The 22,937-nt window shown below is 44.2% G+C and overlaps 1 protein-coding gene across 1 annotated transcript; it reads right to left on the reverse strand.

The window, feature by feature from the left end:
- Nucleotides 1-617: 617 nt before the first annotated feature.
- On the reverse strand, nt 618-22,604 carry MRPS23 (mitochondrial ribosomal protein S23). The gene is made up of 5 exons (XM_040424902.1): nt 22,397-22,604; nt 15,656-15,832; nt 14,514-14,588; nt 8,723-8,846; nt 618-723 (listed from the first exon to the last, which is right to left on the reverse strand). The coding sequence occupies exons 1-5, from the start codon at nt 22,438-22,440 to the stop codon at nt 646-648; spliced, it is 498 nt and encodes a 165-aa protein (XP_040280836.1). The 5' UTR covers nt 22,441-22,604; the 3' UTR covers nt 618-645.
- Nucleotides 22,605-22,937: the final 333 nt, after the last annotated feature.

Consider the following 22,937-nt stretch of genomic DNA (forward strand, 5'->3'; position numbering starts at 1 on the left):
CTCAATGCCCTTCCTACTATACATACATATCTCCAACATTTCAGACTGTTGCACCTGCAGAAGAGAAATTGTGGAAAATACCAGCAATGCTTAAAAAAGTAGGGATCTAAAAGGGTGAGCATGGACTTGTTTATAATGGTAATGCTGAGCTCCAATGAGACAGGGGAGAGAGCTGTTGGAAAACCAATGCATTCTGCCAACAGATATTTGAGGTGTATTGGCAAGCCTTACAGAGCCTAGCCAAACGGTCCAGCGCCATTTCTCAATTTAGTTTATGGATCCTTACAGGTTGCACTAGTGATGACGTGCCCCATTGGCATGTGACCGTTGCAAGTGATCATGTGCCATACACACTGGCACTACCTCTGCAGCAGGTTTGTAGGTAGCGGTTTTTATCCCTTTCACTGGAAACAGCATAGAATGTTTTCTCTGATATATTTTATACTATTTTCACCAACTATTTAAATGAAACTAACAAGCTGGAACACACAGTTAGGAACTTGAAATACTTTGTTTAATATGCAAGATTTCCCCAATGTTCATAAGCTGTGCTGTCACCAAACAAAACATCCAAATAGTACAAGTTGTCACATGGTGGGGGGGGGGGGGGGGGGGGGGGGGGTTGGGAGTAGTCCGTTCCGCTAATCAGGAGGCTTCTTCAGTGGCAGATTGCACTGTGGACTCTGGTTGGCTTTCTGGTACAGAAGACTGCCGGTGCGAGACCTAGAACGAGAATAACAACAGCTGTAATGAGGATTGTTAAAGGGATCCCGTCACCCCATAATGTAGTGACAGACATGCAGAAATCAGTGCTAACAGGAAGTAGTTTTAAAGAACTTAAATCTGAAACTGTGTGGCGTGCAGCCATAGATGCTACGTAAGCTGCTCTCGCCCTCTGGCTGCCGATTGTCAGTTTTCCCCTGATGTTCATAGGAATAAAATGGTCATAGCGGCCAGAGGCGGGGGCAGTAGGCATATCATTGGGCTCATCTATCGCGGCGATGTGAGTGCAGCATAAGGCGGCTAAGACATTCCCTTAAAAGAGAATTTATCACTATTCTTGAATTGTCTGTTTAAGCAAATACATTTGCATTCTCCATAAAATAAGCATCTTTTCTTGGAACTTCTTTTTGTGTCATTCCTTCTAGAAATTCATGAACAATTGGACAATTTACCCTACATCCCTACACAGTGACACCAGCAGCACTAGCTGAATAGTGTCAGACTGTGAAGGGACACACTCCCAACCCAGTTCTCATTGTATAAATTTCTAGGAGGAGTAATGTGATAAACTACAATAATGGTCAGAAAACGTCGGCACTCCAGCTGCTGTGAAACTACAACTCCCAGCATACAAACTTGCTTAGCTGTTCTTGTATCGCTTATAGAAATGAAAGGAGGATTCGGGGAATACTTTCAGATCAGCAGAAGAGGCTAAAATTTAATGTTGATAAGTGCAAGATAATGCACCTGGGACGTAAAAACCCAAGAGCAGAATATAAAATGAGTGATACAGTCCTAACCTCAGTATCTGAGGAAAGGGATTTAGGGGTCATTATTTCAGAAGACTTAAAGGTAGGCAGACAATGTCATAGAGCAGCAGGAAATGCTAGCAGAATGCTTGGGTGTATAGGGAGAGGCATTACCAGTAGAAAGAGGGAGGTGCTCATGCCGCTCTACAGAGCACTAGTGAGACCTCATTTGGAGTATTGTGCTCAGTACTGGAGACCATATCTCCAGAAGGATATTGATACTTTGGAGAGAGTTCATAGAAGAGCTACTAAACTGGTAAATGGATTGCAGGATAAAACTTACCAGGAAAGATTAAAGGACCTTAACATGTATAGCTTGGAAGAAAGGCGAGACAGAGGGGATATGATAGAAACTTTTAAATACATAAAGGGAATCAACAAGGTAAAAGAGGAGAGAATATTTAAAAGAAGAAAAACTGCTACAAGAGGACATAGTTTTAAATTAGAGGGGCAAAGGTTTAAAAGTAATATCAGGAAGTATTACTTTACTGAGAGAGTAGTGGATGCATGGAATAGCCTTCCTGCAGTAGTGGCAGCTGCAAATACAGTGGAGGAGTTTAAGCATGCATGGGATAGGCATAAGGCCATCCTTCATATAAGATAGGGCCAGGGGCTATTCATAGTATTCAGTATATTGGGCAGACTAGATGGGCCATATGGTTCTTATCTGCCGACACATTCTATGTTTCTATGTTTCTAGGTTGCTGATCCATTAGCTGGAAGCCGGGGGCATATTTATTTAAAGGGGTTGTTCAAAGTGGCACATCTATTCAATTCCACAGTTATACATTTAGTGCCTTTCTGATATATGTAATATATTCAGCTGCAAGTATTCCAGGAAGCAAATAAAGTTTGGAATCGATGAATTTTCCTAAGACTCAGAAAATAGAAGCTTTAAAAAAAATGTCTTTTTGATAATAACTTTATTTTCTTTGACTATACTTTGCACAGAAGTATTACCGTAGTTGTGGGGATTAAAAGGAACACAGAAAATACACAAAGAACATTTTTAAAAACTTCCATAATCCTCCTTTAATTTAATTCGAGCCAGTCTCACGTAGATAAGACCTTTCCATTTTTTCAAGCAAAAGTCTATACGGATCAGGTGGACAGTGTAAACCACCTTCCCGACATCTGCCGCACAATTATGGCAGATGTCAGGTCTTTAACCCCCTAACTGTTTTGCCCCAGTCCAGCTCCAGCAGTGGGAAAAAGAGCTAACTGGAGGGGGAGGGCTGCTTTAGATGCTGCTATCTCCTGAATGGTAGCAGCAGGAAACATGCAACTGGTCCTGTTTGAAAGCGGACATTCCAAGCTTTCAGACAATACCAGTATATACAATGTCATACAATTACAGCAATATGTTCAGTACAGGGGAAGATATCACTGATAGAAATTGGGATGTGGTGAATGCAGCTGAAAGTGAAAGTAAAAACAGGTTTTACCTGTGATTATTCCAGACTCGATTTCTAACAGTGATTTCTCCTCTGTTGCTTAGACTTTAGCGGTCAGCTAAATGACAGCTAAAGTCTAAGCATTAACTTGTATTAACTTCCTCTACTTGATAAATGCCATTTGCTTAATGAAGGAATAAAAAAAAAATAATAATTGAAAATACTTAAATATTATTTTATAATAACTATATTCACAAATACCTTTCATTACTTAGAATGAATTGTTTTGTCTAGGGAGCAATTATTAGGAGAAATAAAATGGCCGCTGTCCTATCAGTACACACAAAACCTGTCCTAATCACACAGGAGGACAAGTTACTTCACCACAATGAGCCATAGTGCTGCCCCATCCTCCTCTCTGCTTGTCAGGAATCATGATCCTGAATGTAAGTGAATCTCTGTGGGAATGGAGAAGATGAGGAGACATGAGATGAGCAGCAGCACTTGTTTACAGTCTCCATTACCACAGCCTGTCCTCTGTACTTCTTTTCTCTTCATGAACTACATTCCCCAGAGATTCAGCTAAAGTTCTTATCATCTGTATTCAGGATCATAATCCCTCACAAGTAGAGAGGAGGAGGAGGAGGAGGATGAGGCAGCTCTTTACTTTAGTGTTGCAAAGTAACTTGTCCTCCTGTGTGATTAGAACAGGTTTTGTGTGAACTAATCGGACAGCTGCCATTTTGTTTCCCCTGATGACTGCTCCCCAGACAAAATGAGCCATTATAAATCATGAAAGGTATTTGGGAATATATTTATAATAAAGTAATATTTTAAGCATTTTATTTTAAGTATTTTCATTTTCTTAATTCCCAGAGAACCCCTTTAAGGGCGACAACCCCTTTAAAGAGCTGACATCTGCCATAATTGTACGGCAGATGTCGGGAAGGGGGTTAACAATGTCCACCTGATCCGTGATAAATGAAATCACCTGAACGGAGACAACCACTTTAAAGATAGTGCCAGGTGGCGGAGCCTGAACGCGCATGGAGAAGGAAGCTTAGTCCGGAGCTCCTCTCTTACTCGTCGCTATAACCGGCTTTTAAACAGCTTTTCACAACTCCATCATGGCGAAAGTCGGCAGGGATAAAAGCAAGGAGGCCCCAGGATCACTCAGACCTTTGAAACAACAGGCAGAAATGGAGAAGTACTGGAAAAAGAAGGACTTCGGTGCTGGCACACTGGCGTCCAAGATGGCGCCGGATCCGACACTTTAGACTCAGATGCTGCAGAGGACTCAGACAGCGCAGCAGGAGGGGTGAGTGATGCAGAACCCATCACCCGTTTTTTTTTTTAAAGCAAACCATTACGCTAGCCCTGCGGCCCCTTATGAAGGAACTAAAAGATATTGGGGCGGACCTCCGCCATCTTGGGGGCCGCGTGGATGCTCTGGAGGAACAGTCTGTGGCGTTACTTACCTTTAGCGGTACAGTGAGATCCAAATTCCTGGAACAACAGCGCTAATTAAATGAAGCCTTTAATCAAATAGAGGACTTGGAAAATCGCAACCGTAGGAATAACCTGCGTTTTAAGGGCATACCAGAGAGGCACTGTACAGTACACCTACCTCAAGTATCCACCTCCATTTTCGCTGACATATTGGGTCAGGATAGAGCTGCATCTATAACAAACATATCCACAGAGCCCTGCGCCCTAAACCGGGCACGTCTGACCCTCCTAGGGACGTAATTTGTAAACTGCTAAACTTTGCAGACACCTCTGCAGTTTTACACCAAGCGCGGGAAAAAGGTGAAATCCTGCTGGATTCCCCTCCGGTGCATATATACCAGGATCTCTCTCCCACAACCCTGGCAAAGAGGAGGACACTGAAGCCTCTGTTAGAGCACATCAAAGCACATGGTTTACTATACAGATGGCTTCATCCTTTTGGGTTGGCGATTTTGAAAAACAACAAACAGCTGATTATTCGGACCCCAGAGGACTTACAAGCAGCCTGGTCCAAGTTGGAGATCCCTCCGGTGCAGGTGCCCTCCTGGATGCCGATGGAAGATGGCCTTTCGGGCCTTCCTACAGCACCGGACTCCTGGTACACAGCAAGGGAAAGAAGGCGACTTCAGCGGGTGAAAAAAGTCAGCACAAAGGACTCCGCAAGTTGAGCTAACCGAGCGTAAGGGCCTTACGCAAGTGTTCATTTATCCTCAAGGTCCCATTATTTGTTCTCTATGAGGCTACTGTTTCCTGTTTAGAGACTAGGAGGTTTATATTTTGAGTTCACCTATTTTATTTTATTGGATACTTAGAAATTTACACCATGTAGAAGAATCCTGTGTTATGGTCTCTCCTCCACTTACATAGAAATTATCTACGATCTTATGTTTCTATCTAGTCTGCTTTTGTTCAATATCGGAGTCTTTTCCCCCCCCCCCCCCCTCCTCCTCTCCATTTCTCCACTATTCTCCTGATGCAATACCTTCCTGTTGCCATATTGTGTCTCACCACAGTAGGCAATCCCTCAATCCGCTCTCTGCTGTACGTTCTCGTAGTAATGTGCCAGCCGGTTTGGCTGCCTATGTGAGACAGGCTAAATTATGGTGCTACTTTCACACCACTTCCCCCCCCCCCCCCCCTCCCCAACTATCTTGCTACAGTTGATGGGCCCAATCCGGACGAGCTGTTGACTGCCCTGGGTGCCCTCTTTTGGGCCTTGGGGTTAGGCCAGCTTGGACTCAAACAATTGCTTTCTATATTACTGTTTTTGCAATTTTTATGTTATGTTTTATCTTACCTGTTTGCTGGGGCACGCTGAAACAAGGAAACATGTTTCAACTGCTTACAAGGGACCTATTTCTATCCAGCATGTGACATGACCAAACATACAACATACCTCAAAAGAGATCGCAGGTTTTCACGCTGTTACACAAGAACTCACCTTCTATACTATTGTTGCAGGAGACATTTTAAAATACATAAGATTCCCAAACTTCAATACTCCTCTTACGACAAATGGTTTCATAGCTGCAATGGCTCTCAGGCAGCGAAAGGGGTCAGTATTGCTTTTAAAATAGGCTTAGCCTATACATGTGTCCAATCCAAGTCTGACTCAAAAGGTAGATTTATATTTGTAAAAGGGAGACTGGATAATATATCACTTTAGCAAATATATATGCCCCAAATTAAGGGCAAGTGAAATGGCTAACTAATACTATTCAACAGCTGCAAATATTTGCGGAGGGTTTGATACTTCTGGGAGGGGACTTCAATGTTACACTTAACCCTTTGTTAGACTCATCATCTTCACGCTCTGCTATTTCGTTCACAGGTTTAAGTAATCTGAAATCGTATTTAGACACAGTCTCCATTTAGTAGATATCTGGAGAACGCTTCATCCAGATGTTAAAGATTCTACCTTTTTTTCGCAGGTACATCATTCATATCAACGTATTGATTATTATTTTTATATCCCAAGCGCATTTAGCCGAGGTGGGGTCTGCAGGCATAGAGTCGATCTCGATCTCAGACCATGCTCCTATTCATGTCACTCTACGGCTTTCTACATTTGAAAGGAAAGCCTGGTCCTGGAGATTGAATGAGACTTTTTTTTCTCCTCTTCTACTTAAAGATCTATTAGGGACCAGATTCGCAAAACATTTAATGTATGCAAAGCAACGTATATACGCTCATGGAGATAGGGGAGGGAAGATGATGACCTCTTTACTTAAAAAGGTTTCTCGGGTCGCACTCATATAGCCTCTGTACGTTCCTCCACAAACTCTGTTACATCAAACTGATGAAATCGCTTCCCAATTTACTACTTTTTATGGGCAGCTATATAACCTAAATGTAGAAGAAGAACTGGGGAGGAGAGAGAAATGTACAGAGGACATCAGGATCTTCTTGGAGTCTTTGCATCTACCAGTGCTTTCCCAAGGGAATGTATCATTATTATTGGAACCTATATCAGAGTCAGAAATTCGGCAAGCTCTGTCATCGACACCCATAGGGAAAAGTCCAGGTCCTAATGGCTTGCCCATAAGTTATTATAAGAAGTTCCAAACTGTCCTACTACCCCACTTTCAATCTCTGCCATACGCTGCAGAAGGGTGGTGAATTTCCCAGACAGGCGTTAAAGGCTCACATTGCTATCCTGCCGAAAGATGGCAAAGATCCGGAGCTCTGCAGTAGCTACCGTCCAATCTCACTTCTGAATTGTGATGTGAAATTATGGGCAAAAATCTTGGCCAGACGCATACAAGCATTCCTTCCTTCTTTGATACATAAGGAGCAGACAGGCTTTGTACCCTCCAGAGAAGGCAAGGACAATGCAACTAGGGTTCTAAACGCTATACACTTTGCAAAGTCCAATAAGATTCCCATGGTCCTTCTTGGCACGGACGCCGAGAAGGCCTTTGATAGGATTGAATGGATTTTTATGAAAAAACTTTGCTAAGATTTGGCATCCCAATACCCTTTCTTAATGCTATTTTCTCACTATATACAGTCCTGATCAAAAGTTTAAGACCACTTGAAAATTTGCAAAAAATGTGCGATTTTTTTGCGCGAGTGCTAAACATTTTAATGCTTTTTGCACGCGCGTGAGAAAAATCGGCATGTTTGGTACTTGGTTAGGTGTTGTGTAGATTGTATTATTTTCCCCTATAACATAGTTATAAAAGAAAATAATAGCATTCTTAATACAGAATGCTTAGGAATATAGTGATGGAGGGGTTAAAAAAAATAAATAAAAATAATTTAACTCACCTTAATCCACTTGTTCGCGCAGCCCGACTTCTCTTCTTTCTTCAGGACCTGGTTAAAGGACCTTTGATGACATCACCGCCCTCATCACATGATCCATCACCATGGTGATGATCATGTGACGGACCATGTGATGAGCGCAGTGACGTCACCACAGGTCCTTTTCCTACTGCACAGCAAAGATGAAGACAGAAGAGCAGCAGGGTTGCGCGAACAAGTGGATTAAGGTGAGTTAAATTATTTTTATTATTATTTTTTAACCCTTCCAGACCCATTTTACTAAGCATTCTGTATTAAGAATGCTATTATTTTCCCTTATAACCATGTTCTAAGGGAAAATAATAATCCCGAGCGTCTCTTAGCAACAGTGCGTGAAAATCGCACCGCATCCGCAATTGCTTGCGGATGCTTGTGATTTTCACGCAGCCCCATTCACTTCTATGGGGCCTGCGTTGCGTGAAAAACTCACAAAGTAGAGCATGCTGCGATTTTCACACAACGCACAAGTGATGCGTGAAAATCACTGCTTACTTGCACAGCCCCATAGAAATGAATAGGTCCGGATTCAGTGCTGGTGCAATGTGTTCACCTCACGCATTGCACCCGCGTGGAAATCTCGCCCGTGTGAAAGAGGCGTTAAAGTCCCTTAGGGGGACTAATTATAAATGAAAAAATTTTAAGATGTTTTTATAAATATAAAAAAAATGTAAGCAATATATAAATTTTTAAAACACCCAACTTTCCCCATTTAAAAAATAAACAATAAAAAAATAATCATCATTAGGATCACCATGTACTAAAACACCACTATTGAAACAAAAAAAAGTACTTCTCCTATATGGTGAATGGTGTAATGGAAAAAAAAAATCAAAATGACCAACTTAAGTGGTTTTTTTTTATTCCTTCACTCGCCCAAAAAAATTAATAAAAAGTCATAATATAAAAAGTCATACACACCCAAAAATGGTATGTTACTGGAGGATATAGAAACAAAATTGTAAATGTGTCAAATGTACTTACCCCTGAAGGACCTGGCCTCCTTAAAATAATGCCTTCTGCAAGCAGTGCTTTAGAGGTCTCCTCAAACAGCTTGTCTTCACTCACTTCTCCTGCTTTTTGAAGTTCTGTGTATGTTTCCACAAATCTGAGCCAAAGAAGAGTTACCAGACAATGATTGAAGATGTTCAACCAAATATGTTCCCATCTTTAAAGGGAGTCTGTCACCTACATATGGCCAAATACAGTGCTTACATTGCCCTATAGCACATCTATACATGAATGTAATAGTACCTTTGTCTTTACACTTGCAGAAGCTGGAAAAACTAACTTTGATTGATATGCAAATGAGCACTCGCAAGTGCCCAGGGGCGGCGTTCACTGTGTTGGTGCCCAGGCTGCCTGCCTTTTTTCATTGTTCCCCCGCCCCAGCCTCTGCATATGCCCGCCCTGGGCACTGCCTCGCTGGGCCGGAGCATGTGCATTGCGATGCCCATCGTTGGCACGGCATCGCTTTAACTACTGCGCATGCTCGGGCGAACGGCGCAAAAACCAGCGGCAATGTGGCGTTTTCTGACGCATGCACAGTAGTTAAAGCGATGCAATACCCACAATGGGCATCGCAGTGCGCATGCTCCGGCCCGGCGAGGCAGTGCACAGTCGCGGGATCTCGGCCGGACCTTAGGATGACGCAAGGGAATAGGAGGGCGGGCATATGCAGAGGCTGGGGAACAATGAAAAAAGGCAGGGCAGCCTGGGCACCAACACAGTGAACGCCGTCCCTGGGCACTTACGAGTGCTCATTTGCATATCAATCAAAATTCTTTTTTCCAGCTTCTGCAAGTCTAAAGACAAAAACAAAAGGTACCATTACATTCATGTATAGATGTGCTATAGGGCAAAGTAAGCACTGTATATGGCCATATGGAGGTGACAGACTACCATTTGTCTACAGGAGTTTCACACTAGTACAGTGACTTTTGGTGGCCACTGCAGCCAGATGATACATACTCGCCAATCAGACATTATGGAACTACAAACATTGCTTTATGTGGTGGTGTTTTAAGACCGCTTCCTGCCATTTTTTGCCCCCTCGTGTGTTATTTTTTTTCTTAAATTTTTTTTTTGTTCGTGCAGCAGGCATTGGCTTCTTTCAGGACCTGCAAAAGGACCTTTAATGACGTAATCGCGCTCACCACGTGGTGAGCGTGGTGACGTCAGCACAGGTCCTGCTGAATGAAGATAGAATCTTCTGTCTTCATTCAACAGGACCTGCGCTGACGTCACGGCGCTCACCACGCAGTGAGCGCGATTACGTCATCAAAAGGTCGTTTGGCAGGTCCTGAAAAAAGAAGAAAGAAGACTATGCCGACTGCGTGAACAAGTGGATGAGGTGAGTTAATTATTTTTATTTTTTAACCCCTCATGCCACATTTAGTAAGCATTCTGTATTAAGAATGCTATTATTTTCCCTTATAACCATGTTATAAGGAAAAATAATACAGTAAATAGACTTTAATGGGGTTACTCATCCCGATCATCTACTAGCAACCATGCGTGAAAATCGCACCGCATCCGCACTTGCTTGCGATTTTCACGCATCCCCATTCATTTCTATGGGGCCTGCGTTGCGTGAAAAACGCAGAATATAGAATATGCGTGAAAATTGCAGCAATGCACAAGTGATGCGTGAAAATAAATGTTCATCTGAACCGCCCCATTGAAGTGAATGGGTCCGGATTCAGTGCGGGTGCAATGCGTTCACCTCACGCATTGCACCCGCACGGAATTCTCGCCTGTGTGAAAGGGGCCTAAGATAGCTAACAAGTGAATTGGATCAAGTCTGCAAGGAGCGCTTTGCCAACCAAAAACTTTCCCTGTTTTGTTTTGGCATAAAACATGCAGGGTTGTATGGAGAAATTATGGCCATCTTAAAGCAGCCCAATATCTGCATACCTAGATTTTTTTTGTACTATAAAATTTTAATTAACATTAATGAGTCCCTGTACTTTCACACAATTTCATTTAAAAAATATGTCAGCATCCACCTGAAGCTGTAAAGTCATGGTCACTAGTGGTCTCACTTCCACCGAATTTGCAGTCCTATTGTCAGGCAAGATTGGCACTGGTAACAGCCAGCATTTCAAATGACCCACTAACCCAGGAGGTCAATTCTAATATTCCAATAGTCTTCTGACTATAATTTCCTGTTTCTGGTCCTATAATTAAAATATAACTTTTATTTTCCTTTTATTAAACACTATGTTCCACACAAAAAAACACTTATTAAAATACACTGCTCAAAAAAAAAAGGGAACACAAAAATAACATCCTAGATCTGAATTAATTAAATATTTTTCTGAAATACTTTGTTCTTTACATAGTTGAATGTGCTGACAACAAAATCACACAAAAATAAAAAAAATGGAAATCAAATTTTTTAACCCATGGAGGTCTGGATTTGGAGTCACCCTCAAAATTAAAGTGGAAAAACACACTACAGGCTGATCCAACTTTGATGTAATGTTCTTAAAACAAGTCAAAATGAGGCTCAGTAGTGTGTGTGGCCTCCACGTGCCTGTATGACCTCCCTACAACGCCTGTGCATGCTCCTGATGAGGTGGCGGACGGTCTCCTGAGGGATCTCCTCCCAGACCTGGACTAAAGCATCTGCCAACTCCTGGACAGTCTGTGGTGCAACGTGACGTTGGTGGATAGAGCGAGACATGATGTCCCAGATGTGCTCAATTGGATTCAGGTCTGGGGAACGGGGCGGGCCAGTCCATAGCATCAATGCCTTCGTCTTGCAGGAACTGCTGACACACTCCAGCCACATGAGGTCTAGCATTGTCTTGCATTAGGAGGAACCCAGGGCCAACCGCACCAGCATATGGTCTCACAAGGGGTCTGAGGATCTCATCTCTGTACCTAATGGCAGTCCGGCTACCTCTGGCAAGCACATGGAGGGCTGTGCGGCCCTCCAAAGAAATGCCACCCCACACCATTACTGACCCAATGCTAAACCGGTCATGCTGGAGGATGTTGCAGGCAGCAGAACGTTCTCCACGGCGTCTCCAGACTCTGTCACATCTGTCACATGTGCTCAGTGTGAACCTGCTTTCATCTGTGAAGAGCACAGGGTGCCAGTGGCGAATTTGCCAATCTTGGTGTTCTCTGGGAAATGCCAAACGTCTTGCACGGTGTTGGGCTGTAAGCACAACCCCCACCTGTGGACGTCGGGCCCTCATATCACCCTCATGGAGTCTTTTTCTGACCGTTTGAGCAGACACATGCACATTTGTGGCCTGCTGGAGGTCATTTTGCAGGGCTCTTGCAGTGCTCCTCCTGTTCCTCCTTGCACAAAGGCGGAGGTAGCGGTCCTGCTGCTGGGTTGTTGCCCTCCTACGGCCTCCTCCACGTCTCCTGATGTACTGGCCTGTCTCCTGGTAGCGCCTCCATGCTCTGGACACTACGCTGACAGACACAGCAAACCTTCTTGCCACAGCTCCCATTGATGTGCCATCCTGGATAAGCTGCACTACCTGAGCCACTTGTGTGGGTTGTAGACTCCGTCTCATGCTACCACTAGAGTGAAAGCACCGCCAGCATTCAAAAGTGACCAAAACATCAGCCAGGAAGCATAGGAACTGAGAAGTGGTCTGTGGTTACCACCTGCAGAACCACTCCTTTATTGGGGGTGTCTTGCTAATTGCCTATAATTTCCACCTGTTGTCTAACCCATTTGCACAACAGCATGTGAAATCGATTGTCACTCAGTGTTGCTTCCTAAGTGGACAGTTTGATTTCACAGAAGTGTGATTGACTTGGAGTTACATTGTGTTGTTTAAGTGTTCCCTTTATTTTTTTGAGCAGTGTATATATGGAGGGCTTGGACCTGTGGGCTCAGTGTCTGTATGATTCTGAATGATCAGGAGGACTTTACTCTTACACATAAGGATCACATACAGGCTAATTGTATCTAACCTGTGTGATTACACTTTAGTGCCTGTAGGTGTCGCCCGACACCAGGCATATAATCAATTACGCCGCACTTTGTTACTAAATGTTGCGTCCTAGGCTCTGCCTTAGTTACAATGTCCCTCACTGACTATTTCTGAGTATCTATACTATTCATGTATTTCTAATCTGGCCCTCAGGAGGGTTCGGCGTCTGCAGATCGCCTTTCCCAAAGGCGATCTGCAGACGCCGAACCCTCCTGAGGGCCAGATTAGAAATACATGAATAGTATAGATACTCAGAAATAGTCAGTGAGGGACATTGCAACTAAGGCAGAGCCTAGGACGCAACATTTAGTAACAAAGTGCGGCGTAATTGATTATATGCCTGGTGTCGGGCGACACCTACAGGCACTAAAGTGTAATCACACAGGTTAGATACAATTAGCCTGTATGTGATCCTTATGTGTAAGAGTAAAGTCCTCCTGATCATTCAGAATAATACAGACACTGAGCCCACAGGTCCAAGCCCTCCATATATATTTTAATAAGTGTTTTTTTATGTGAAACATAGTGTTTAATAAAAAGGAAAATAAAAGTTATGTTTTAATTATAGGACCAGAAACAGGAAATTATAGTCAGCAGACTATTGGAATATTAGCACTGGTAACAGAGACTCAGAATACGGCCGAGAGGAAGTGGAGGCGTGTCAGAACTAGTTTCTACACTGCTTCTGAACATCACAGGAGCATCCTGCCTATCTGTAACGGTCCATTCACACGTCCTGGTGTATTGCGGACAAGAATAGGACATGTTCTATTTTTTTGTGGAGCCGCGTCCCGGAAGTTCAGGGCCGAAGCCCAGAAGTTTGGGGCCGCGCTCCGGAAATGCGGATGCATCCATTACTGCCCCATTGAGAATGAATGGGTCCACCCCCATTCCCGATATTGCGGAACGGATGCGGACGTGTGAATGGACCCTTAGGCCTCTTTCACACGAGCGTGATGGATTAGGTCCGGATGCGTTCAGGGTGCGCTCAGTGAATCTCGCACCATTTTGCAAGCAAGTTCAGTCAGTTTTGTCTGCGATTGCGTTCAGTTGCAAAATTTTTCCCGCGCAGGTGCAATGCGTTTTGATGCGTTTTTCACGCGCGTGATAAAAAACTGAAGGTTTACAAACAACATCTCTTAGCAAATATCAGTGAAAAACGCATCGCACCCGCATTTGCTTGCGGATGCAATGCGTTTTTCACGCAGCCCCATTCACTTCTATGGAGCCAGGGCTGCGTGAAAAACGCAGAATATAGAACATGCTGCGATTTTCACGCAACGCAGAACTCATGCGTGAAAAACAACGCTCATGTACACAGACCCATTGAAATGAATGGGTCAGGATTCAGTGCGGGTGCCATGCGTTCACGTCACGCATTGCACCCGCGCGGAAAACTCGCTCGTGTGAAAGGGGCCTTAGTGTGATTTATTCCTCCTTATCAGCTTTCTGAGCTCCTTAGAAGAAAACAAACATAGTGGGAGGTAAGGATACACACATTGCTTCTGAGAGAAATGCATCTATCTATGCAGCGGAAACAGTGAGCAATATTGCAGAACGAGACATTAGGGAAGCCCAAACATAACTGTTCCTTCATAGTTATGATTGTACAAAGACGCACAGTCATTATGCAAACTTTATTTTTATTTTATTTATTTTTTTAACTCAGGTACAGGCCACGGTAGATGTGTATTGATAAATATGTGGAAATAGTGGTATGCGGTGAGCATCATGTCATACTAATTCCAAAATAAAAGCTACCTGGGTTTTCAGAAATATAATTGGAATTTTTTTCAATTACTTTTTCTTACCTTTGACAAATAGATTTGAAGTTTTTTCGGTATAAATGAAATATTCCTGCACCACCATAAGTCTCATAAAATTTACTGATGAAAGAAAGAAAAATAACATGGTCAAAACAACAAAACTATAATATTGTGTGTAAACGAGAGTCCATGGAATCTATTGTATTACACTGACATAATGCTGTAGTTTATTACAATAGATTCAAGGACTCTCAGGCTCACAAAGAATTATATATCATTATAATACTGTGCGATCCTGTCAGAGGAGCGGAGGTCAGAATAGGAACTCTAAGGTCTGGAGGCGTTCAGGGAAACTTGCACTATTTTGCAAGCAAGTTCAGTCAGTTTTGTCTGCGATTGCGTTCAGTTGTTCATTTTTTTTCCGTGCGGTGCAATGCATTTTGATGCGTTTTTCACACGCGTGATAAAAAACGGAAGGTTTACAAATAACATCTCTTAGCAACCATTAGTGAAAAACACATCGCATCCACACTTGCTTCCAGATGCAATGCGTTTTTCCCTGAAGCCCCATTCACTTCTATGGGGTCAGGGTTGCGTGAAAAACGCAGAATATAGAACTCGCTGCGTTTTTCACGCGAAGCAGTTCTAATGCGTGAAAAAAAAACGCTCATGTACACAGACCCATTGAAATGAATGGGTCAGGATTCAGTGCGGGTGCTATGCGTTCACGTCAAGCATAGAAAACTCGTTCGTGTGAAAGGGGCCTAACTGCCACATGCTGTGAGTTTCTCGCATTGAACTCACTTGTGTGTGTCTGGCCTAACTCTGGAGTCTCATAGCATCATATTGATTTATGATGCTATGTAACCTTTATAGTTCTGGAATGTATTAGATAACACTGACAGCAATACGTTCTAAGGGTTACATAGTGTGCTAAATCAATAAAATGCTATGTGACCCCAGCAGTGCTGGAAGGGCAGGACGGGTGCTGTTGAATACTCACGCTGCGAGTCCGGAGCGTAACACTCGCTCGTCTGAAAGGGGCCTAATAGATAAGAGTTCAGTCTCAGTGCTGCCCAATCACCACTCGTGAATCTCTCTAGTCTGAATGAGCCCTTAGTTAGTACCTCTACTTTTATGCATCTTATACCTATAAGCAAAGCAAATCAAGCAGATCATAAACTCACGCGCGTATGACATCTTCACTGTACAGAATTGCAGGCACATTGTCCGGCAGCTTGTTCCTGCGGTTGAGCGGTTTCTCATAGGTTGGCTCCCTTTTTGGTGGAAAAGCAGCATATACATCGTACCAGATGGGCTTCTCATTTCGCTTTATTACCCCAGCTCGCATGAGATCTCGTGTTCTATTAAAGATACAAGCCACAGTTACAAACATCTGTCCCAGTTGTATAGTAATAGGTAGATCTTCTGGAGAATGGTGTAGGTAAAAAGGTTCTTTAGTTTGGAAACCCCTCCCAATACTTTCGGTCTGTGACGGCTAACCTAAAGCTGTAGTAGAAATGAATGGAGCATGCTGGGAGTTGTAGTTTCACCACAGCTGGAGTGCCAGGGTTAGCTATCACTGCTTTAGGTTCTCCAACAATGATCAGTTTCCGAGCCAGTGCACCACCAGGACCCCAGTATTAGAGGTCACTAGGACTTTCACACTACTGTTTTTCCTGGCTACCTGCACATGTTGTGGATTACACGTGGAAAAACTACAGCGTAATATGGTACCAGCAAAGTGAATGAGATTTGACATAACTCATGTACACTTTGACATTTTTCCCAGTGCCTAAAATGACCTGCCATGCAGATTTTTTATTTTTTTATGTGCATTTCACCCTTTTCAACATCAAAATCCACAAGTAACATGCGGAGTTGGGTGTGGAAATGCTGAGAAATCCACACAAAAATCGGCAAGGAATTTCTGTCTTGAAACCCACACCCATGTGCAGGCCCCCTAAGGCCTCTTTCACAAGGGCGTCATGTTTTTGGCCCGGATAAGCTGCGGGTGCGTTGCGGGAAAATGCGCGATTTTTCCGCGCGAGTGAAAAACATTGTAATGCGTTTTGCACACGCGTGAGAAAAATTGGCATGTTTGGTACCCAGACCCGAACTTCTTCACAGAAGTTCAGGTTTGGGTTAGGTGTTGTGTAGATTTTATTATTTTCCCTTATAACATGGTTATAATACAGAATGCATAGTACAATAGGGCTGGGAGGGGTTAAAAAAATAAAATAAATAATTTAACTCGCCTTAATGCACTTGATCGCGCAGCCGGCTTCTCTTCTGTCTTCTTCTTTGAGGAATAGGACCTTTGATGACGTCGCTGCGCTCATCACATGGTCCATCACATGATCTTTTACCATGATGATGGATCATGTGACGGACCATGTGATGACTGCAGTGACGTCACCACAGGTCCTATTCCTGTGCACAGCAAAGATGAAGCCAGAAGGAGATGCCGGGCCGTGATCAAGTGGATTAAGGCAGGGCTCGACAAATCCCAGGCGCCAGGTCGCCATGGCGACCAGGAATTTAGTCCTGGCGCTTGGGTATTTGTCAGCCCGTTTTCAAAGGTGCCCGGGAGCTGCCGTTCTGTCCGGAGGCAGCACCGTGTGAAACAGCTCCGTCACAGCACACAATAGCAGAGACGCTGGCAGCAGGGAGGGGAGGGACTCGGGAGGAGTGTAATCTGATCCTAGAGTGGAAGCTTTTTTGAGTTAAAAGAACCGTCAGTCAGACTCTAGAACAGTTTACACTGAGGCTGTGGCTGATGCTTTTGCAGCAGTGATAAGATTAGGGACAGGAGCAGAGAGATGAGAGAAGTGACAGGACAGAGTTTAGATTAGTTTGAATTAACCCTTTAGGATCAAATTAGCTTCTCAAGGAGATCTATATGTTAAAAGGCATCCCTTCTTCGGTCTCATTCAGTAGCTATATAACTAAGGGTACTTTCACACTTGCGGCAGGACGGATACGGCTGTTCACCCTGTCGGATCCGTCCTTCCGCTGTTTCGCCGGACCGCAGCTCTGTCCCCATTGACTATAATGGGGGCAGAGCTCTGGCGCAGCACGGCAGTGCATGGTGAAAGGCCGCCGGACTAAAAGTACTGCATGTCCAACTTTTTAGTCCGGCGGCCTTTCACCGCGAACTGCCATGCTGCGCCGGAGCTCAACCCCCGTCCCCATTATAGTCAATAGGGTCCGGGAACGGAGCGGCGGTATATGTAACATGGTATACAGCATTATTGGGGGGCTCTCTGGAAAAGTGGGGGGGGAGCGCTATGGGGGCACCTACTGGGGGCTTTATGACGCGGCTCCGCCTGGCTCCTAACTTTTTTAGCTGGCTCCTAGATTCCAAGGAAATTTGTCAAGCCCTGGATTAAGGTGAGTTAAATTATTTTTATTTATTTTTTTAACCCCTCCAGCCCTATTTTACTTTGCATTCTGTATTAAGAATGCTATTATTTCCCCCTATAACCATGTTATAAGGGAAAATAATAATGATCGGGTCTCCATCCTTCTTTGCGTGGAAAACATACAAAGAGGAGCATGCTGCCATTTTCACGCAACGCACAAGTGATGCGTGAAAATCACCGCTCATGTGCACAGCCCCATAGAAATTAATGGGACCGGATTCAGTGCGGGTGCAATGTGTTCACCTCACACATTGCACCCGTGGTGAAATCTCACCCGTGTGAAAGGGGCCTAAAGAGTTTGCCCAGTATTCTGGTATTTAAAGGGAACCTGTCATCACCTTTATGTTGCCCATACTAATGGAAGAATAAAGTAGAGACAGGTGAGTTGATTTCAACGATCTGTCATTTATTAGTTAAAAGTAAGTGATTGCCGAGAACCAACATCGAAATCATTGCAGACTGGGCCTGGAAAAGAGTCCCGGCCACCTGAGAAGAGTCCTGGTTACTCATGAATTCCTGCTCTCCTGCCCACCTGCTGATGACTGACAGGCTTCTACCTAGTTTTCTCCCTTTCTCTTTAGGAGAGAACTGACAATCATCAGCAGATGGGTGAGAGAGCAGGAGATTATAATAACCAGGACTCTTCTCAGGTAGATTTGACTCTTCTGAAGGCCTGGGCTGCAATGATTATGATGCTGGTTCTCGGCAACCACTTACTTTTAGCTCATGAGTGACACGTCGCTGAAATCAGCATTTCTGTCACTAGTTTATACTGCCCTCAGTGAAGTCAGCACAAGGTTGATGACAGGTTCCCTTTATGTCTACTCTCAGGGTAGGTCCAACACTCAGCTATTCACTGATCATTTGTTCGGGAGCAGCTCCGACACCCTGCACCCACGCATTTCTCTACACAATGGATGGAGCTGTGTAGTTCTGGTGCTGGACCTACAACAAAATAGCTGAGGATAAGCCCATCAATACCAAAATCTTTTAAAGATGACCTGCTGACATATCTCACTTAGCAAATAATATTGTTCCCCACAAAACAGCGATTCGGGAGTTACTTTTCTTAGAACACTATGTTGTGCTGTTCCTCTGTTATTCCTCTCAGAAATGTGAGAAGAAATTCATGACTGAGTGTTACCAGCTGGGGTAGTGCAGGCTGATGTCCAGACTGCACAGGAACAGAACCCTTCACCAAGGGAAACACCAGCACCTAGTTATCAATTCAGTCATCAGGAGGAAACACAGGGAGATGGTACAATGCTGAGGTCTAAGAAAAGAGGTTTCAGATTTGTTCTTTATAGGAAATACAGGTATTTATTACGACAGATGTGTCATAAGCAGCGACAGGTCCTCTTTATGGTGGCCATACACAGTTGGGGAACGCAGCCTGAACCCTCGGTTTTTGTAGAACTGGGTGACCATCTTAGTATGTACGGGGATGACCAATTCTGCCCGATCAATTTTTTCCCAGAGGAGATAAGCTACCATGAAAGGAGTGTGATGGCTCCTTACTCCCTTCTACCCCATTCAGAACAGGTCTGCATTGGAATTTAGATGTATATGGGGCCGCCTAAAATAGCAGATTGCTGGCTCGGCTATTTCCGTCTGCCCCATAGAAATGAAAGGGAGCAGGGGCCACAGGTGCGTGGTGCACTCCTATTCACTTCTATGGGAGCAGCGCTTGGTGGTGGTGGACGGACCCTGGGAAATCCAGGGTCCTCTAGCCAAAGCTCTTCCCGCCCCATTCTCGTTGTAGGTGCAGGTCCCAGAGGTGGGATCCGCACCTATTAGACAATGGGGGCCATATCCTAGCGATAGCATTAGTTCATTCATCGGGAAATGGTCAGCAGTATTAGGGTGCCATCGCACGCGGCAGAAAATTCTGCCACTGAAAACCAGTTCCATTCATATGAATGGGGCAGCAAACACAGATTTCTGCAAGCCCCATTAAGGTGAATGGAACCGATTTTCAGTCACAGAATTTTCTGCCACAAAATCCGTGTGTGAATGCACCCTCAGACTGCCAGATGATCGCTGACTACTTACTACGACCACTCGTTAGCGATCATCGTCAGGTGTGATACAGGCTTTATACTCCAAGCCTGTGCTAACATACAACCCAAGTGACTGGTATCTGTGGGCCCAGCTGGTGATGTTACTGACTGGCATTGCCATACCCCTTCATTTTGATGCAAGTACACCGAAAAGGGGTTTGATACATTAGCGGGGGCCTTATTTAGACGTGGTACAAGATATTATTGGCGCAGTATGTGAGCGAGGAGAGCTTACAAATGCTAGAACAAAGGGCAGTGGTGGCAATGTAGTTCACAGGTGTACACACCCGTAATGATCATAAGGGCATGACCGCGTAACTGTGGCGTGCCCACCCTGCTTTCGAGTACTGCACAATCATCCGAACAGCGGCCTCAAACTAAACTAATTATGATTGCATTATTTAGTTGGTCTGTATCGTTAAGGATGCAGTCACACGAACGTATCCGTTTTGTGGCAAAATACAGATGCAGTCCGTGTGCATGCCGCAGTTCTCGCGTGTGCCATTGTAAAAACGGATAAGAATTCTCCATGTTCTATAATTTGCGGCTCAGCTGCATGGATGCGGACAGCATGCAGATGATATCCATGTGCTGTTCACATTTTTGCAGCCCCATAAACATAAAAAGATGTGGATTGGACATGGACCATATATGACCAATATGGTCATGCACAAACTTATTTTCTGTCTGTGTCGTTCTGTTTTTTTATGCGGAACCATTCATTTTAATGGTTCCGCAAAAAAAAAAAACAGAAGTTACTCCGAGTGCATCCCGTTTGCCTGTAAAAATAAAACATGTCCTATTATTGTCCACATTACGGACAAGGATAGGACTGTTCTATTAGGGGCCGGCTGTTCTGTTCCGCAAAATACAGAATGCACATCCGTATTCTTTTGCGTATACGTGTTTAGTGGACCGCAAAATACATACGATCTCGTGCATGAGCCCTAAGGTTAAGGCTACATTGGATCTAACTACTGTCAATGGTATCACAGCGCAACACGACTTTTACTCCATTGACTTTAATGTAAAGAGTCGCGTGACAGCAAGCTGCTCATGTTTTAGTTTTTTTCCCCCCTGACATATCAAGGTATAACTACAAAGGCTATTTTCACACTAGCGTTGTTTAAATCCGGCGAGGAATTCCATCGCCGGAACTGGCCGCCGGATCCGGAAAAACGTGTGAAAACAGATTACATTTGAATCCTGATCAGGATTCTGATCACAATGAAAAAATACATTGAAAAAAACGGATCCGCCATTTATGGACTTTAACTTTTTTTTTTTTTTTTTCGGGTTTAACATGCAAAAGCCGGATCCGGTTTGACTGAACACACGGCGCCGGATCCGGCATTAATGCAAGTCAATGGGAAAAAGACCGGATCCGGCGTTCAGTCAAAGTGTTCAGGATTTTTGTCCGGAGGTAAAAATACAACATTGTACGTTTTTCTGAAAAGCCTGATCAGTCAAAAAGACTGAACTGAAGACATCCTGAACAGATTACTCTCCATTCAGAATGCATGAGGATAAAACTGATCAGTTCTTTTCCGGATTTGAGCCCCTAGGACGGAACTCAGTGCCGGAAAAGAAAAACGCTAGTGTGAAAGTAGCCTAATGGTCATGCAATAATGCGGACGATGTGCGGCCAGTAAAGCTCCATTCACACGTCCGTGGTGTGTTGCGGATCCGCAACACACCCGCCCGGCACCCCTACAGAGATGCCTATTCTTGTCCGCAAGCTGCGGACAAGAATAGGACATGTTCTATCTTTTGTGGAGCTGCGGACCCGAAGATCGGGGCCGCGCTGCGCAAATGCGGACAGCACACTGTGCATCCATTCCGTCCCCATAGAAAATGAATGGGTCCGCACCCGTTTCACAAAATTGCGGAATGGATGCGGAGCCATTTGTAAGTGTTTTGCGGATCCGCTAAACACGGACACCGGCAATCTGCATTTTGCAATTTGCGGACAGCATATCACCGGCACTATAATAGAGAATGCCTAATCTTGTCCGCAATTGCGGACAAGAATAGGACAAGTTCTATTTTTTTGCGGAAACGGAACCCCGGATGCGGAAGTGCGGATCCGCAAATGCGGATGCGAACAGAACATTCTGGACCCATTGAAAATGAATGGGTCTGCACCCATTCCGCAAAATTGCGGAACGGATGTGGACGTGTGAATGGACCCTAATAGTAAAGACCAACTAAATTGTCCGGTCCTAATTAGTATAATTAGGCCACGTCACAACCACGCTGTGTGGTCGTACCTTCTTTCAGACAGACCACACCAGTTAGAGCAGTACAGAAAATACTACATGCAGCTATATGTGAGGGTGGTAGTAGGAGCAGATCCAAGGTGGTGTGACTAATAAACCCCATGCACTATACCATAATACAGCCCAGAAGCCAGAGTCCCCTCTAACAAGGGCACAGTATGTACCTGGTGAACACAGTTCCCAGCTTCTCCAGTCTGCTGCCAGCCATGCTGCCTATGATGTTCCCGATTCGTCAAATACATGCATCGGTCATCTATAACTCGTCCTGGCTAAAGAACGCCCAGCGGCCATATTTGTTACTGGAGAAAGCTGCCCAAAGTCGAAATACAAAAAAAGCTATGGATTTTATTAATACATCACAACACTCTAGCCCTTCCTTCTACTTCTGCAGTGTGCTTATAATAGGACGGCAACCTCATGGCACCAAGATGGATGCGCTATTTACTACAGGACAGGCGTACTAATCAAACGCTGAGTAATCAGATCGAGAATAGCACTTTGAAACACCTTCATCGAGCCCTCACAAAATAGTTACCATTAGAGTTAGTTCTACAAAGCTACAATGTAGAGACGTTATACTGTCCAGTGCTTAGAAATGAGTAAAGTGAGTTTCGTAGATTGAATATCAGACTGTGACCTCAGAAGACTAATGGGTTCGGCGCATACTTCCGGTTGACATTGGTCTCCGAGAACATGGCCGCCAAT

This window comes from Bufo bufo, chromosome 3 (genome assembly GCF_905171765.1).
Source record: "Bufo bufo chromosome 3, aBufBuf1.1, whole genome shotgun sequence".
In the NCBI taxonomy this organism is placed as follows: domain Eukaryota; kingdom Metazoa; phylum Chordata; class Amphibia; order Anura; family Bufonidae; genus Bufo; species Bufo bufo.

Excerpts from the sequence above, each read along its gene's own strand:
- MRPS23 (XM_040424902.1), bottom strand. The coding sequence starts at position 22,440 with ATGGCTGGCAGCAGACTGGAGAAGCTGGGAACTGTGTTCACCAG. Across the intron at positions 15,833-22,396 it reads CTGGGAACTGTGTTCACCAG|AACACGAGATCTCATGCGAG; the intron begins GTACATACTGTG and ends TATCTTTAATAG. Across the intron at positions 8,847-14,513 it reads TTCAAATCTATTTGTCAAAG|ATTTGTGGAAACATACACAG; the intron begins GTAAGAAAAAGT and ends TCTTTGGCTCAG.